At 44.5% G+C, this 18210-nt stretch overlaps 1 protein-coding gene across 8 annotated transcripts in view; it reads right to left on the bottom strand.

The window, feature by feature from the left end:
* The window catches only part of ZMYM4 (zinc finger MYM-type containing 4), a 36432-nt gene extending 23577 nt beyond the window's left edge, over positions 1 to 12855 (bottom strand). For 5 of the 8 annotated variants that reach the window (XM_057403467.1, XM_057403469.1, XM_057403468.1 and 2 more), the window contains exons 1-3: positions 12703 to 12846; positions 2110 to 2152; positions 1171 to 1710 (exon numbers count right to left, since the gene is read on the bottom strand). In XM_057403467.1, the coding sequence (XP_057259450.1) occupies positions 1171 to 1710; positions 2110 to 2152; positions 12703 to 12744 (625 nt within the window). In that variant the 5' untranslated portion in view covers positions 12745 to 12846. Of the gene's footprint in view, positions 1 to 1170; positions 1711 to 2109; positions 3418 to 3732; positions 5401 to 12702 lie in introns of those variants that run through there. The other 3 variants (XM_057403470.1, XM_057403472.1, XM_057403466.1) reach the window with 3 other exon arrangements.
* Positions 12856 to 18210: the final 5355 nt, after the last annotated feature.

The raw sequence follows: 18210 nt of genomic DNA, 5'->3' as shown, positions 1-18210 counted from the left end.
CACATACCTTGTAAAAATTCTGGATCCTGGATGCTGCCTATCAAGCATTTACTATTTCTATTTCAATTACTGAGTGCTCTTCCTGAGGCTGCACAGCTTTCAGCCACAACCTTGTAACTGCAACTATTCACAATTTTCTGAAGCACATCTTTTGCACAGAAATATTCCTCACTTGATTTCCACCTGAAGGTAAAAGTAATGAGACATCTTTAACTCTTCTTTATTTTAAAAACATCTGTATTGCTTCTCTATCACTTGCGCCACCTGGAAGCACTGATTTTAAGATGCTGTTACTAGACGTACAAAGTTTAAATACCAGAATTGTAAGCTGTGAATCTGAACAAGCAGCCAGGAGGCTCTCACTTGCTGACCAACCCTCTCTCCATACAGTCTTCGGAATACAATTAAATCACACATTCCAGCCTGGTTGTTCCTAACTCCTTCATTCACCCTTCTACTGTAACTTTTGGAGCTTGGGAAATCAAAACCAAGTGTGTGGGCAGAAAGATTACTGGTGACTGTCAGGCTCCCTCAAATGAGAAACAGATCACAGGCATCTCTGCTTCTCTCCATGTTGGCTGGACAAAGTCCAAGACACAAGTATCTGAGGCAGAAGGAGAGCACTCTCCCAGGAAAAGCAGATCTCAAGCTACTCTCTGGCTGACTTCCTGCAGACACTAACACATTTCTAGCAGGCCTTTCCGTGCTGATACTACCAAATGCATGCTGCTTTAAATATGTGCACATTCATGAAGAATCGGTACTTTGCTCCAAAAAAATCTTTCCCAGCTATCAACTTCAACTAAACTTCAACTTTTCCTTTAAGGAGTTCCAAGGTCTGTAAAATACACTGAAGACAAAACAAAAGGAAGCTTGAATTGTCACCCAGCTTGGTTTAGAAAACCACAGCAACAAAGGATATGTTGAGGCTTTGAAACAAGCTGTGGAAGATGAGACCCCCCCCTAATGCTGTCAGGCCCTTCTCCAACTCATGGTTTTACTCCAGAGTTCACCATGGTTTAGGGTTCTTTATGAAATGCTTCCCTGAGTACAGCTCTACATATTCTCTTCAACAAGATGGTGTTTTTAATAACTAGCCCTATTGCTGATTTCTGTCTAGTTCTTTCTTCCTCTTTGCTGGGTAGCCAGGTCTACGATGCCAACAGTTACCTGCTTTGTCAAGAAAACTGCTTTTCAATCTAGAATCCGTATCTTTTGGGATTTTTTCCAACCGTTTTTCACGTTCTTGAAACTGTCCTTCTCTATTCTTGTCCTTTGCTGAGAAAGTCTCTTTGCCATTATCTCTTGTTATGCTAAAATCTTTCCGAGTTGATTTAAATACAGGGCTCTGCTCAAATGGTGAAGCGAGATCCTTTTGGATTGCATTCTGAACCTGAATTTCTTTTTCACTGTCCAAGTCATGATCTGTAACTCTCTTGCCCTCTTCCAAATGGTCTTCATCAGAAATCGCTGAAGAAAGAGTGTCTTTTGGAGTGAAATTCTGTTCATCTTCATTGTCACTCCCCACAACGGGTATGCCAGCAAGATCCCCAGAGTTCAGAAAGAAATCATCCTCATCCTCATCATCATCATCCAGCAGTGAGTTTTCAGATCCTGTTCGATTCTGTATTCCATAAGATATGCTGTCGAGGGCAGGCGTTAAGTTGTTGTCAGTGTCCTCTGACATTTCTGCATCCAGAATTTCACCACCTAGGGAGAAAAAAACAAAACCAGTCAGAAAATTCACCAACTTTACATGTAACAAAGGACAAGGGCAAGCGTCCTTTGCTAATCTGTTTGATGCTGCAATTCCTCAGATACTCTAAACCTTCTCGGGCCAACATTACTGGTAAAACATTGCTGACATAAGGAACAGTTCCGTCCCACTCACCACATAGTGAAGCAGAAGCTGAACTGAGTAAAACTAACGAAAAAAAGCATTAAATGCATCTCATCTGTAACACTTGTGGAGAAGGCAATGCATGAAGGGAATGAGCAGCAAGAGCGTGGAGCGTGGAGAAGGGCAAACAGTCTTTTTCAGCAGCAATGATACTTCTGAGGAACGTTTTGGGAAACTGTGGCCTTATATAAATAAATAAAGATACTTACATTTTTCTGTAATATCAAATACCGCATCAGATTTATCTTCAAACTGTAAAAAGGAAAGCACTGTATCATTATCTTGGTCAGCTGCCATGGACTTTGCTAAAAAGTACCCGATGAAAACCAAAACCAACAAGAAGGGTCACAACTCCACCTCCTTCGTTTCTCATCCCAAGCAAAGTTCTATGGATTAAGACTCTCACATCACTGAGAAGTCACATTTACCCTAACAGGTTCACAAGTACATAAAAAAAGGACACAATGACAATTCAGAGTTAGCTTGCTTCCCAGAGAAGGCGGAGGAGAGAAGGGAGGGAAGGACATGTCAAGATTTGCACATTTATGTGACATACTTGTACCAGGTCAGGATCATAGATTCTTCCCCCTTTGATGCTCTGTGATCCTTCACTTCCTCTGAACATTCTAAATGGCAAAACAGCAGCATATCCAGCTGCCACTGACATGGGCTGCGCAGACCTGAAGGTTTCATCTCCCTACCAGGGAACGTCCCCTTTCCAGGAACAGCAAAATGTAATGGTTAACTTCCTGACAGTAACAAGACAATGGGTGTCAGTGGGAGTGTAACTGAAGGACAAGCAGCTGACAACGCTGAATGCGGTGCAAAACATCCATTTACATGAAATATTCTCTGCCAGACATTAAAATTGATGGCATGCTGCACTGCTGTCTGAAGAACTATGAGCACCCGGCATAATAAAAGTTTCCTTTAGAATGTCCAACTCATTAGCATCCTTCCCTTCTGCCTAAAAGATAACAGCAATTCACTGAAGTCATCCCTCCTTTACGTCTCTAACTCAACACTTTCTTTTCTGGTAGATCCTGCTCACACTTCAATTCTTAAGCCATCTTAAGTAAAGTAATGGGATTTGGTAGCAAAGGGATGATCTCTAATTTCATTTAACTCAAGTCATTTAGTTGGTAAATCAAATATTCTACAGGACTGTGATGGGAACTATCAGTTTGATAGCAGCCAGCTCCGGGAAAGGATGACAACATATTTTCCCAAGGTCCATCTGACAGCAAAAAGCCCATCAGTCTCTTTCTACTATCGCTTCCAGGTCTACAAGAAGAGTTGACTGCTTCAGCTTAATATGACACACATGAAATAGCAAGAATCTGTCCAGCACTGTGAAGACCAAGACACTTTGATACTTCACCAAAACTTTCCAGCTTCTCTGAACAGACACTTGAGGCTGAAAAAGTGAAATACAGAACCCAAGGAAAAAAGAAAGTTACACATTTCTACAAGGCTGATGCAAGTCAATTCGTGGTAATTATCTAGAGGGAAAAACTAAGGAAACACCTTCCAGAAAGGCCTGAGTCCTGCTACAACTGTAACGATCCTCGGATGTCTCCAGAGATGCAAGTTTAATGTTGACCTGGAAGTCCACTTGCAGTCAACCAAGTTTACACCAGTGTAAAATGAATCCCCATAAATAGTGGATATACTTAGCGCTAACACCAGGTGCTGAGGACACACACAGCGGTGCTGTACGGGTTTTGTAGAAGAACAGAAAGAGGAACTTGTTGCCATTTGATAATAATATCAGAAAATGAAGCCCTGGGAGGCAAAACCAAGATAGCCTGGGTCCTTTTCTCTACACTGACCTCCCCTGATGCTTTTCTTGCTTCCTGTCAGTAATGCTCTTTCTTCTCCAAAAAAGTCTCACACAATTTGTAGGTCAAGCAAGAGAAGTTTTCAGCTGAGACGAAGCATTTGCTCATCCTTTTCTTGAAGTAGGTTTGTATCAAAGTAGTTCTTTAACTCTTTTGAGATCCAGAGTACCTGTGGAAAAGTATTCCAGGTTCTACTAAAGTCCCGGTTACCTTATAGATCCAAGCCCTGGGTATTCCTCCTCCTCTGGAGATAACAGATCTTTTACTAATAGGTGACAAGACCAGAAACGCCGTTATTAGGGAAAGAATACATTTTGCAGTCTGGACCTCTCTGTTTCATTTGAAGTCAGCACAAGGGGCCACCTGCAAGAGCACATTAGAGACTACCAGAAATATTTTGGACAAGTTGGAAAACATTTACAATCTACCTGGAAGGAATCCAAAACACTTCCCAACCACAAGGTCATCCTAAGAAAAAAACCCCACCCTATTTTGTTTCTTTTCTCTTTCTTTTGTGAGGCTACCAGAATAAAGAGATCTTGAATATTGTCTTCCTTTCAGAGGTTTTAGGTGCAGAGGAAGATCTATGTCTGTGGTCAAAAGCTTCCACTAGAAGTATTTATATAACAGGAACTTCAGCATCTGATAATATGAGCAGTCTTATCTAACCACCATCTAGTTTCTGATGGTGAACAGCATCAGAACTCCCACACGGTATAAAACCAAAGAGAGGAAACTAGGGGAAGTGTTTGTATGCTTCTATGTGGATACATACATATTTGCATACACATAAATATATACATATATATATCTCTCCCCCATAAATTACTCATTCCATAGCAGTCTATAACTGGCATAAGCCCTTGATGAGGGCTCATATATTTTTTTCTGAATGAGTGTGGGATAGTCCCTCAATTACATACATTTCTGTTCCCTTCCTGAATCCTATTACAATCTTGTTTAATGCCATCTCAGAAGGAAATTTTGTATAGCAATAGTTACATGAAATCACCTTAATCAGTCACATAAATTGGCTGTCACTGGTCTTGCATTACACAGAAATGTAAACAATAATGCCCACCTTCCTATTTCTACATTATTCTATTTCATTTCTGCAAGGCAATTTCCTCTCTCACCAGTCCTGGTCAGTTGCCATCACTCTCAATTCCCTTTATTTCTTCTGTTCAGATTTTTAAAGATTTGGTCATTAGTGGAATAAAAGTACCCTCGAGGCAAACACAGACCTGATGCATTGGATGGCATTCCCTATGGGTCCTTTTGACAGAATTAAGACAAGGCACTCAAATATCCCAGATTAAGTCCTAAATAACTACGAGTGGAAAGGCTCAAGAACAGTAAGATTTCTGTTAAAATACTCTAAGCTTTAACTCCCCAACACAGTTCTCAAAAAGCACTTGAAGTTGTACAACAAAACTCCAGGACATCGTATTTTAAAACACCTCCATTCAAGCACTTTGGCTAGTATTTTGCCAGAGAATAGTTTAAAAATACTTAGTGCTTTTAGGTAGTGAACATTCCCTAAGAGCTTAAGACAGAACAACTGAAGCTTGATATTAGCAAAATGAAATGGTTTAGAATACATTTTCCTTAGTGACTCTGCCTCACTAGCACTCAGATAGCACTAAATAAAGGAAACAAGAATACAGAAATGGTGACAAAACAGACAGGTATTCCTGGAACCAATGCGTTTTGCTTTAGATCACTATTTATATAAAGACAGTATTGCTTTTATATAAAAAATAATAATCCAGTAGGTATGCTGCTATTTTTTAACAATTGTAAATAGGACTCCAGGGGAACAGTGCTACATCCTCAGCACTAAGCTGGCTTTGCTTGGAGCAGGTGACAGAAGCACACTGTTTACACTTGAATCTAATGTGCTAATTGGAAATACCTAAAAACCTGTTCAGTACTCGAATGGTGCCACAGCATCCATAAATCAAGCAACTAATGCATTATTTTGGTGCAATATAAAGAGAGAAGGTGCCTATGGCTACAACCTTGTTTTGACTGCAAACCAGAGGATTTCTTTAAATGAACAAAACAGCACCACAACTTTACATATGCAGGCACATATCTTTCTAGCAGGCCTTTTGAAGTTTGATCCTAGGTTTTACTGCATCCGTAAGCAAACTGTGGAAAGGAAGCAGATGTTAAGAAAACTGCAATTAAAATTAGTCAGAGATGGTTCTCAGTTTCTGGTCTGTACAATTGCCTTGTCCCTGTACACACAGCACAACCCTCCCCCCACCCCCAAACTCCAGAAATCATTAATCTGATAAGGAAGACACAACTTGGAAGGAAAAAGTAATCAAAATTGTAATCGCTATTCCTGAAGCGGGAGGGCTGAGCTCAGGAAGCACCCCCTGACCTTTTACACATGACACCCCTGGAAGGGATGCCAGCCGCGCTGCACCCCTGCTATGGGAAAGCTCCGCGGTACGAGCACAGTCAAGCAGCGGGTCTCTCCCGGAGCTGCTTCCCACCGAAACACAGCCAGCATTCCTACCTCCGGAGCACCTGGGGAGGGACGAGCAGAGGGTAACAAAGAGCCAGCCTGCTGCAGATACCTGCTACAGGAAAAGAACGGCTGCGGCAGGAAGAGAACCCGGCGGGGTCAGGCTAGCCATAGAGCTCGGCGTGCGGCGCGGGGCCTGCAGAGCCCCCTAGCAGCCCCGGCTGCGGCCCTGCGCTGCGGGGCACCACGCGTGGCTCTTCACAGGGGAGAACGGGTTCGGAGCCGCCGGCGGGGAGGCTCCGAGAGGGAGCCTGGAGGATTCTGAGTCCTTAAGGCTTCCCTGGGCAGCTGAGCCACGCTCAAGACTTCAAAAGATCATTTTTAATCGAGGCTAAGAGGAATGAAATTGATACCGGGACGGGCGGTTTTAAAGGCAAATCCTAAACACCCATCTCTACACATAAACAAAGGCAGGCATTTTTCAGTTTCTTGTGGCTCCCTATCTTTCTGTTCAAGAAACACATTCATACCTTGCATCTCACTAACTTCACCGTCAATTTGCATCTTCAGTCTTTAAGTCTCAGGAAAGAAGATTCAGGCACATGCTGGTGCCCTTCACTTGTGCGGTTTTAGAATACCGACTGATTCACCAGACAGCACAGGGTTCAGCACATCGGTGTATTGCCTGTCTGTCCCCAGCTATTCCATTGCCTGTCTGTCCCCAGCTATTCCAGACATCCCTGAGCTGCCTGAATATTCACAGGCTAATTCCAAACAAAGCCCCTGTTGACTTCATGGTTTCAGATCCACCCAACATGCACACACAGGCTGCAGCCTGTTACCAACCTGTACAGGAGCAAGTAGATGAGCCTGTCAACACACAGAAAGTTACAGCGTGCCCTGCTTACTCTGAATGATCAGTGGTTTTAACCTACCTACAAAAAGTAGAGCCCTTCTCCCATCTGCCCACAAAACATGGATTTGAGAAGGAAGCAGCTCCACAAAGAAGGCTTCACCTTGCAATGGGTTTCTGAAAGACATTAGTTTGATGTGCTGATTTGAAGCCTGCTAGACCTGTGGGCTTTGGCAATTAGCAAACACACCCAGACACAAAACACACATCAAGCAAGCAAACAAACCAAGACATCCACAAGAAAGGCTTTCCTTTAAAAACAAAGAACTTCTCTCCTCAAAACCTCACTATGGCTATGCCCTGATCTTTCCTGCTGCTGTTGAAGGCACTACAAACCACCACTGACACTGGGATTTCGGTTACACTAAATCTGTAAGTGAGCTGAAATAAAGGGAATTCCCATTTCTCACAGCATAAGTCAGAAAAACTAAACTGGATGTAAAAATCACCAAAATCAGAGCAGGGTCCATATCATAACAATGGATGTTTCTGCTGTGATACTCAGTGGGTAATTACTCCAAACCAAGTATTTCATTTTAGTTCCATATTTTAGCATCCCACAAGGAAGACAGCACTGCCCAGATTACAAATGTATACTTCTGGCCAAGCTTTCAGAAGTATAGCTCTTTAGAAGATCATGTTCTACAAAGCAAGCAATCCCTTTAATTCCACTGAATTCAGAAGCTGAGCAGCTCTTAAAGAGAGAGACATCACCGTATCTTTTAAGGGAAAACCAGTCCATATAAAACAACTAAGAAGCAGTGAGGGTAAGAATCTGGGGTGCAGGACCGGCACTATAACCTCCCAAAGATCCTTCTACTCAATGTCTCCCCCAAGAGGATAATGAACCATCTCAGTAACCACTTCTTAATAATTACCTTAATAAAAGGGGAAACCCCCCAACCTTCTGTCAATTGATCTTTAAAGAAAGTGAAAGGTGTAAGCTGACGTCTGCTTTTCATTATAATCTGTCCCAAAAAAGGAAGCCTACAAGATGGTTTTCATGCAAACTGGGCAAATTGACAAACATAGCACCTTCTGCTTGTTGATAAACGCAGCGGGGATCATCAGCCCTCCTTCACAGAATGGTTTAGATGTTAATAGCCCACACTGGTGAATCAGCTTATCTACCATTAGGTTCTACAAGTCTTTCCCTTATTGTAAGAGTTTGCTGCCAGCTCTCATCAAACCTACAACTCCAGCCCCATTTGTAGTTTTTGCCCTGGTTGGATTTACTATTTCTTTTCCTGTGAAGAAGTGGTTCTTACAACAGGCAGTTCAGTTGGATGTTTCACCTTCTTTGCAGATACTATTACAAGTAACCAAGGCTCTTGAGAATGAACTGCCTGAACACCAGTAAAACCCCATAGAAACGCCACTGGTACTATGCGATTAGAGCTCCTGTGACTGATGGCTTCATGCAGCCCCAAGAATTGCCCTGTTCTGTGAACAAACAAGACTGCACAAAATGCCTGCAAGTACTTGAACAGCATCAGAGTGAGAGGTCCAACCACTGAGCCACCTCTGCTTCGCTCTTCTGCCTGCAGGTAAGTGACAGAGCTAACGCTTGCCTTGTATTGGAATCCTCACCCCAATGTGTCTTTAAACATATTTAACCAATCTAGTCAATTTTGAGATAGCAGATATTTTGCCAAAAAACACAGAAAGTTTAATTTTTTTGCAGAGCACTATAACAACTCTTGCCAGGAAATATTAAGCATAATAAAGGCCTGTTAATAGTCTGTGTTAGCTAAACTGTATTCCATAAAGGCTTTCTTGGGCAAATAAAGCCATTTAATAAAGATGAAATGCTTTTTAGACTGTTATAACAAATATCAAGATTCAAAAAACCACACAAGTTATTAAAAAAAATTATAAAAGAAAGCAAGTACTCCAAAATCTCTCCTGTAGGAATAACTCTGTACAGTTGTGCTAATTCTGTCTCAGGCTCTTCTTACCTAAATTTAGACAACTAAACATTAGTTTATTAGGCCAGTGATTCAGGTTCCCTCTTTTTACAAAGGAAATGAAGAGATTCCTGCAGCAGCAATGCATCCTGCCCCACGACTGGGCAGAAGATCTTTCAGAGATTCCCATCTGATAGCAGAAAGAGTACAGAGTACCCAGGTGAGAATACCCAGGTAACTGTTACCTGGGTACAGAAAGCACAAAAAGATTGCAAATGGAAAGCAATTATTCCTACACCCTCCCCAGCCCTGATCTCAGACCAAGCACTTGGCGAACTCAGGACCAAGACTCAGATTTTGATACTGAACTTCTCCAACCTCTTAGAAGACTTCTAACACTTCTCTGAATCTGGACCAGCTATCAAAAAGGAAAAGGACCAAATGTAAAAGTTAAGTTTTGGTTTTGTTACCAAAAAACTGCAATAAACTGAGGGGAAAGACAACATTAATTGGAATGTCTGGAAGGAATGGTGGGATACAACAGTCATTACATAAGACAAAAGTGGAGATAACGTCAGAATTAATTTTCACTATCCTCATCATGCAAAGGGCCTCAAGGTGGGCATAAAGAGCTGACTTGATTTTCTGTATCTCATAAAGTGGGAGAAGTCCTCACGGGAAAAACTGAGATCTGTTACACTTGGTTTTTAGAAGGTGAATTGAAAACTTCTGCCATCAAAGCATCCTCTAAGAGATGCACAAGCCTTTGCAGAGAAATGTTCTCATCATTGTCTTTGTACCATTCGAGAGCAGTTCTGTCACAAACCTTTCTAAATGAGGCGATCCTTCAATTTTTAATTAAAGCCATGCAAAATTAAAGCTGTTTTATTGAGGCAGCCACCGGGTGTTCACCTATTCACACCAAATTCATTTCCAAGAGCTGGAGTGTCACATTACAGGAGTTAGCACTGCTACAGGCTTAAATAAATGATCATTCTATTCAAAGTATCAACCGTTCAAGACAAGGATATTATTGTATATTATTCAATATGCAAATTAAAGTTGAACTGCCACAAATATTTGTATAAACTAATTAAAAACCCCATACAAACACCTTCCAAGTAAATCTTGATATTATTTTGCAACTATGAAAAGTTAAATATGTTGGTGTCTTTTCCTTAGAAAAATGCAACAGTTTTGATTAGGGGCAGAAACAAACCTCTAAAATACAAATTTAGCCATAAAAACTTTGTAGATACTTTAAATCAAAATCAGACAAAACCTCCACATCAGTCTTTCACTGGCAAAAACTTTCTGTTTTACTTTGTGGCTCATTATGGTGGATTGAGCTAAAACACAGCAACTGCTCACAACGGGCCTGGCAAAGAGCCAGTTCCAGCCTAAACGTTTCTGGAATAACAATATTTGCCAAAGATCTTAATACTGAAAAGAACAATCCTGAACACACCAGCACCTGCTCAGCTCCTCTCTGGAGAAGTTATTAAATTAGTCTTTGTTTATTCCCTATGAAAGAAAACAGGTTTTTTTTTTATGAGAAATGCTCATTATTCCTCACGTACAGGATTTGGGAGAGTCCATCACTGTGACCTCCTGTAGAATGGGAACTGGACAGCTATGGAGAAATGAAATACACGGGTCTTCCAAGACCTCATTAATTATGGCTTTAATGGAAGATGCACAAGTGTCCTGTATTTACAGTATGTTAATCTCATTCTTCATAGCCTCTATCAGTAAATCAATTAACTGGGAAGGATTCGCTTCTCCCCATCGTCCTCAAGAACTTATTGGTTCATAAACTGGTTTTGGAATGGAGAGAAGAGGAAATTCACCTCTCAGACTCTGAAGGTTACAGACTGACAGAACACAGTGCACTGGTGCTACTACTCTCTGTTAAAATCTCACAGGAACCTTTCTGGCACAATTAAGATTAACCTCACTGTCAGGCTTGGGACCAGGAAGGGATTTTCCTTCAAGCTAGACTGGCAAATTGTGCTTTCTCTTTCCTCACTCATGTGGGGCAACTCCACTCTCCTGGATCCTTCCTCTGCTCCTGCAGGAGTGGAGAATGTTGTCAATGCAACCAGCACAAGGCTTTCCATCATGTACTGGAACAGATGGAGCAGTAACTGATGGAGACTTCTGGACTTTCCAACTCACGGATAATTAGCCAACCGACAGAGAAATGATTTGTTCTGAGGCCAATAAAGAGGACATGAACTTGATAATACTGTTTTGTTATTCCTTAGCAGATAACTGGCAAGCTTGAGAAGAAAAAAGGCAATCTTTTTTTTCCACTGACAATACCAGGTAACGACAGATAAATTGAGCACATCATGGCAAGAAGCATGAAGAGACCACCGGACATTAATAGAGCATAACCTTTCTGAGCAACCTCTTCCAATGCTTGACTGTCCTCATTATGTATTTCCTTACATCACTAACATTTCAACTCCTGTGAATGAAATTTAAGATTTCCTAAGTTATTGTCCTATATGAAGCCTCTTCCCTTTAAACTTCTTGAGGTAGCCAAGATCCTGATCTCCCAAAGACTTACATATTTATGCAGGATCTGTAAGCAACTGCACAAAATTCTTTGGGTTTGCTTATAAATAAGTGCAAGTGTCCAAAAAACACAGGTCTGAGACAACTCTGTGACCATGTTCATTTCAGAACTGCAGAGCAGACAAACATCTGTGCAGCTCCTTCAGTCAGAACCTGGAAGGTCAACTGTTCCGTTTAGCAACTAGTTTTACTGCAATCGCAAGTTTCACGTTGCTTGAAATAAATCCAGCAAATTAAACTTTTCTCATATATAGGAATGGAAAACTTGAGTGTTCTTGTCTTTCTCAAGGCTGGGAAATGGGAAAACACCTTCGTCTTTGGGAAAAGGGAAGTGGACAGCTCAGAATCTTGTAGCGGCCTATGGGCTCTTCCACACAAATGTAACTTAACCTCATTCCTGCAGGGAAGCTTTCAGTCCAAAGTTACATGACGCAGGAAGGGGGACTTCACTTGTTGCAAGATTATATCGAGCCCTGTTAAAAAGTTATTCTTCTATAGTTACTTCAAGGTGTGGACCACAAAGATCCTTCCACTTCTTAAAAGACAAAGTATTTCTTCCAGCAGAGGAGGGTGCCCAGTGCCATGCTGATGGAGGACCCCATGACAGGGTCAGCAGCTGATGGTGCTCACACCAGCTACAGCGCGAGGACCTGCATCTGGATCAAACTGCCATCTTGACTGTGGTTTGACATGGACAACCACAGTGAATTTATAAAGAACAGTGGGTTTTAGACCAGGAGACCGGTGGTGCTGATGGATCCCAGCTACCTCTAAGTTTATCACCCAGGTGATGCAAAGATGCTCATGGAGATGATGCCCGGACACTCGTCCCTGCGCACCAAAGGACGCTAACCAAGCCTCAGGGGGCAGCGCGCCCCGCAGCGCGGAGGGGACAGCCCCGCTCACGGCTGCAGCGACCGGACAGCCGCGGCCGGGGGCTGCCCGTGTCCCCCCCACGGGGCCCGGCCGCTCAGCACCGAGGGGAGGCCGCGGCACCCGCCCCGGCGGGACCGGCCCCCAGGGCCCCCTCCCGCCCGGTGACCCCTCCCCTTTGACCTCCCCTCGCGCCCCCCACTCACCCTGGCACGGGGGGCGGGCCCCTCCTCCTTGGCCTCCGCCATGTTGCGGCCCCCCCTCAGTTGTCCCCAGCCCGGGGCGAGGGGCCGGGGCTCGCTCCCGCTCAGCTTCACCTCCTGCCGGGGGGCGCCGTGGGGGGGGGTCCGCGGGGCGCCGGGGTTGCGGCAGGACGGGGCTGGCGCGGGGCGGGGGGGCCGCGGCTCCCTCAGGGCGGCGGAGGGGACGGGGGGCCCAGACCCGCCAGGCCGCGAGCCCTCTTAAAGCTGCAACGACAAGCCCAGCGCGGGGCCTCAGCGCGCATGCGCCCAGCGCCTGCGCCGACCGCGCGGCTCCGCCTCTTGGCGCCCCCCGCGCAGGCGCAGTGGGGGCAGTGCAGGGTGAGGCCTGGAGCTCCCTCAGAGCCCCACAGGCCCGAGGGGGGCGGGGGGTGCCCGGGTGCCCCCCGGCGGGGCCGGGCAGGAGGTGCCAGGCTGGTCCCGGGGTGCGCCAGGGCCTGGCGGGCCTCGACCGGCCCCATGCTGGCCACAGGGCTGTGACCTCGTGGTGTGGCCGCCAGGCAGAGGCTGTGGTGGCGATAGTGGTGGGGAGCCTCTGCGGCACCATGGGCTGCACCTCATCACCACTCAACGCACCTCAACACACCTCAACACCACTCAACACACCTCAACACACCTCAACGCACCTCAACACACCTCAACACCACTCAACACACCTCAACGCACCTCAACGCACCTCAACACTCCTCAACACACCTCAACACACCTCAACGCACCTCAATGCACCTCAACACTCCTCAACGCACCTCAACACACCTCAACACACCTCAACTCACCTCAACGCACCTCAACGCACCTCAACGCACTTCAACGCACCTCAACACACGTCAACGCACCTCAGCACCACTCAACGCACCTCAACGCACCTCAACACACCTCAACGCACCTCAACGCACCTCAGTACCACTCAATGCACCTCAGCACACCTCAGCACACCTCAACACACCTCAACACACCTCAGCACTCCTCAACACACCTCAACACAGCTCACCTCACCTCAGCACATCTTACCTCACCTCAACACAGCTCACCTCAATACATCTCAACACACCTCAACGTAGCTCACCTCACCACAACTGAACACACCTCACCTCACACAGCTCAACACAGCTCACCTCAGCACATCTCATCTCACCTCAGCACATCTCACCTCACCTCACACAGCTCACTTCAGCACCTCTCGCTATCCCTCGCCTCACCTCACCATACCTCCCGCTCCACCAAGCCAAGACTCTCCAGCGTATCAGGCCACAACATGGTGCTCCGTGCTGCATCTCCACACCACGACGCACCTCACGGCACGACACCTCCATGGCGCGAGGCTCACGCGGTGCTCCCTGTTCCCCCGCGGTGAGGCTGCCCCAAGGGATGGATCCGGGGGTGTGGAGAAGGGCAGGACCGTCACAGCTTCCCTTCAGGAGCGCTCTGGAAGCTGACATGGAGGACTCGCGGCTTTCCCCTTGCAGCGGGTATGTATTCGTTTGTTTGACCTCAACACAAGTACTAACTATAATTTGTCAAAGAAACCGAGCTCCACACAAAAAGCAGTGAAAGGTTTTAATGTACCTCTCAAACCCATGTCTATTCCCTTTTAATTGTGTGCCGCTGTGGAGCCTAGGGGTCCTCCCTGCCTGTGCTGAATCTGTTGCATGGTGGTTTTGGAGACGCCATGGAGTGTCTGCAGCACATTTGGGTCGTTCCTTTATTGGAATCAGCCCGAGAGCACAGACCAGTCTGGTTCGTGTTTGTTGTGCCGCTGCTGTAGCCCTCATGAATGAAGAGCCATGTGATTTTGTCGTTAATTTAACATCTGCTGGTACAACTGTAAGCCAGCCATGGTTTGAATGTTGGAATGGATGGTTTATATTTGGCCACATTCTTCCTCATCTGGTGTTGATCAAAAGTTCATACAAGGGTTGTTTCTACAGACTCTGAGGACTTAATTTCATGAAGGTTTGCATACCTCTGTAAGCTGAAATACCTGGCAGGTCACATTTAGGCTGCAAAAATCAGTGTAATCTTTCAAGGTTAAAACCTAAATATTTAAAGCTTTGTAAGATTGCCTTTCATTTTCATGCTTTCCAATAATTAAGACATTCAAAACATTAGCAAGGCATAGGCCTATTAAGAAAATATGTGAAACTATGTGTAAGATACAGACTATTGCCTTTTTTATTGTGAACAGTGTCGAACATGACCAGCACCCACAAGAGTTGATAAGAACAATGTGTTCCTTTCTCCCTTCTACTTAAATAATCTAACTGCTAATTAAAACTTTGTCTTAGAGAGAAATCTCTGCTTCCAGCTTTATCTGATTTGCACAATTAAAGGGCGGTATTAAGCGGCAGCTGCATTTCAATGGCAAACGAAGCCAGCATATAGAAACACTGTCCTTCATCTGGCCTCGATTGCTGGATGCATAATATTGGGATTCATTTAGGAAATCCTGTCAAGCCTCCCTGCAGAAGTGACTGCATGCCAAGGACAGTGAAGTAATTAATGTAATAATTTAATAAGTTATGAATAATGCTTTTCACTTACACAATAATCCTTGTCCTCAAGCATAAAATAATTCTCATTGATGAGTCATTTTGTGAAATTTCTTTAAAGAATTTGTTTGTTTTTTTTTTTATGGCAGAAGATGTTATATGTAAACTGTGAGTTTGATGGGAAACTGTAATTATTCAGATTCCTTTTATCCTTAGATAGCCACAGATGAAAAGAATTAGCATTTGAGTGTTTTAAATGGGCACAAAATCTAGTAACAATAAAAGATTTTAATATGACTTTATATCGGTATTGGTTTTGAATATCTAGAAATAATCTAGATTTAGGCTGCCACATGTCAAGGTTCCCTTGGACACATCCATAGTGCCCTGTGTAGTTGGCAGGACGTGGGAATGTTGTGCAGAAAAGGCCACTGCGCAGGCACAGATGCGCTAAAAGCCTGCATGTAACAGCACTGATGTGCTGTGCATGAGCAGTGCATTGAACACGGACAATGCACATGTTTCTGAATGAGATTTTCTGGGAAGTCGGAAAATCCAGAGGGAGAGAGAAAAAAAGAGGCAATAGTCCTCTTAGAATATAAATATTTATGAATTACTTAAACTATTAGCAACAATGCTGAGAAACTCAAGTATCCAGAAGTCAGGAGGAAGACCTTAAATGATGAGGCTGGTTTATGAATTAAGATCTTCAGGACAAACTTGCTTTTTCTTGTTGACCTTTGGTTTCTGAGCCAGCAAGTACACTGCCTGCACATTATGAGGCTGAAGTTTAGAAAGTGTGTGTGGGGAGTTGTTTGTTTGTTTTAATTAAACCTCTGTTTTCATGTAATCCAACTCCACATGCTCAGGCATTCAGAAGAACCTCAATTACCATGAGAATTCCAGTAGCGTTGCAAGACTTAACAAAACTGTTAGGACTTTGTGAGGGTACATGTTCAATTTCCATAGTATTTTATAAAATGAAAAACTTATGGAACTTGTTCAAGCGTGCTAACAGGAACGAACAGTTTTATTTCACTGCACGGTTCTCCTAAGTATATTAGGGAGTCGATGGAAATATTGGAACTTCCAACATGGAACTGAAAATGCTTTCAGACCACTAACCTAAATATTTTGTTAGAAATAGATCCTGTCATTAAAATAGATCATAGTACTGCCATATGTTGTTGGACTCTATCCCTGATGGAAGGTTTGCTTAAGCTGATGCTATGGATAGATGAGGGGGTGACAGTGAGTGTGGACTATTTAAAACTGGATCAGCCCCAGTATGTTTTGTGGACATCTCTCAGCCCACTCTCTGAATAGGGCATTTGAATTAGAGCAGGATGTTTTCCAGCTTGTTCAGACCTGACTTACTTTTGACTCCACATGAACTGCATATGTACTAATGTAGCTAAAAGACACCGTAGAATATGTAGATAATGTGGTGATAACTAGTGCAGAACAGACCTAGATAAATGCCTGGATAAGGCAGGGAAAAGATAAGATTGTTCCACAGTGTTGTTTTTGAATTGCTTTTTTAATTTACCCCTGGAGCCCCCATATTCTAATCTGCTGCACAATTCTGCGTGAGACTATTCGTCTTTAAAACAGTGACATTTAAAAAAGAACCCATGAAACTCCTTTCACATGCAGGCTGCAGCTCAATGAACTGGATGAATGATCTTTCCACATACCCAGGGGCACGCACAGCTGAATATAGTTCACCCAGAAAACCTGCCAGCCCTTCATAGTGAGATCTCAACACTCCTTCCTCTGCTCAAGCTCAGGTTCTCTGCAGAGAACTGCAGTTGCAGGTGCTGACAGCACTGCTGTGTCTTTCTTGTGTGGAATTTCTTTGAACCAATTAATACAATGAATAATCTCTTTTATTTTCCAGTGTAGCTCAGTGAGTGCCCGAATAGGACAGGGAGGCTGAGAAACACAGATGTGGCCTGTGTTGTACCCAGACTGGGGCCCAAGGAGGGAACAATGTAGGGTGTATGTGTAAAAACATGGGACTGGGGAGTTAGCAAAGTGTTCTTTCTCCTCACTTCCAAGACACTGCATTAGGAAACCAGCATAGGTCAGACCAGGGTTGCTATACTGGCAAGTCATTCCTATGCAAACGTGCTTTGTGCTGCTAACCATGTGCCAGTGGAGTTTCCTGGGCAAAATCCAGAGCTTTTTCAGCCTTTTCTGTCCCAGAGGTGGGCAGAACTGCCGAAACCTCCTAGTTTTACATGGCCCCATACTGCAGACACACTATGGCCAACACGCGGCTGTAAAGACATAAGCAAAACCAGTGAGTATTGCAGTGGAAAAGCACTTGTTAGTGGAGTCTCCTCTGGAGCCTGAGCAGATGGGGGGAACACAGGCTGTTGCAGGAGCAGCAGCGAGGTGGGCTTGTCTCCCCGCTCTGGAGCTGCTTTGGCTTTGTCCCCCTCAGCACACAGAGCTGGCGCACAGGCAGGATTTGCATTTCCCTGGCACTGGTGATGCAAGGGGCCTGCCTCTGCGAGGTCCCCTGGGGCTGCGAGGACAAAGGGGAGCAGGAGGCTTGGAAACAACGAAGCTCAAGGAAAGAGAAAAGCCAAGTTTTAGAAAGCGATGCATTCAGCGTGCTTAGTCATAGACACACAAACGCAGGAGGGCTGGCAGAGGCCTATTTTCGTCCTCAAACTCCCCCTCACGTCCCAGACTTGTTCGGCTGTGTTTGCTGTTGAGATTAACATCCCCTTCCCCCACCACCCACCCACAGGTTACTGAAGGAACAGCCTTGCAGAAGGCGAAAAAAAAAAAAAAAGCAGTTGCCTTGCTCTGCCTGCAGGAGAAATGTCAGGAAGTGTCTGGTGGTGGGTGGGATGAAAGGAGGAAGCTGAACTCCCAAAGAGAATATTCCATCTCTGGTCGTGCGAACAAATGCCCCTCTGTACTTTGCTTGATAAGAACATCCAGGAGCAGC

The sequence above is a fragment of the Pezoporus wallicus genome, unplaced genomic scaffold (genome assembly GCF_028554395.1).
Source record: "Pezoporus wallicus isolate ANWC-B61680 ecotype Strahan unplaced genomic scaffold, APGP_CSIRO_Pwel_v1 contig_8232, whole genome shotgun sequence".
Lineage (NCBI taxonomy): Eukaryota > Metazoa > Chordata > Aves > Psittaciformes > Psittacidae > Pezoporus > Pezoporus wallicus.
Note: the sequence above shows the minus strand (reverse complement) of the source record. Positions and strands in the feature narration are given on the sequence as shown.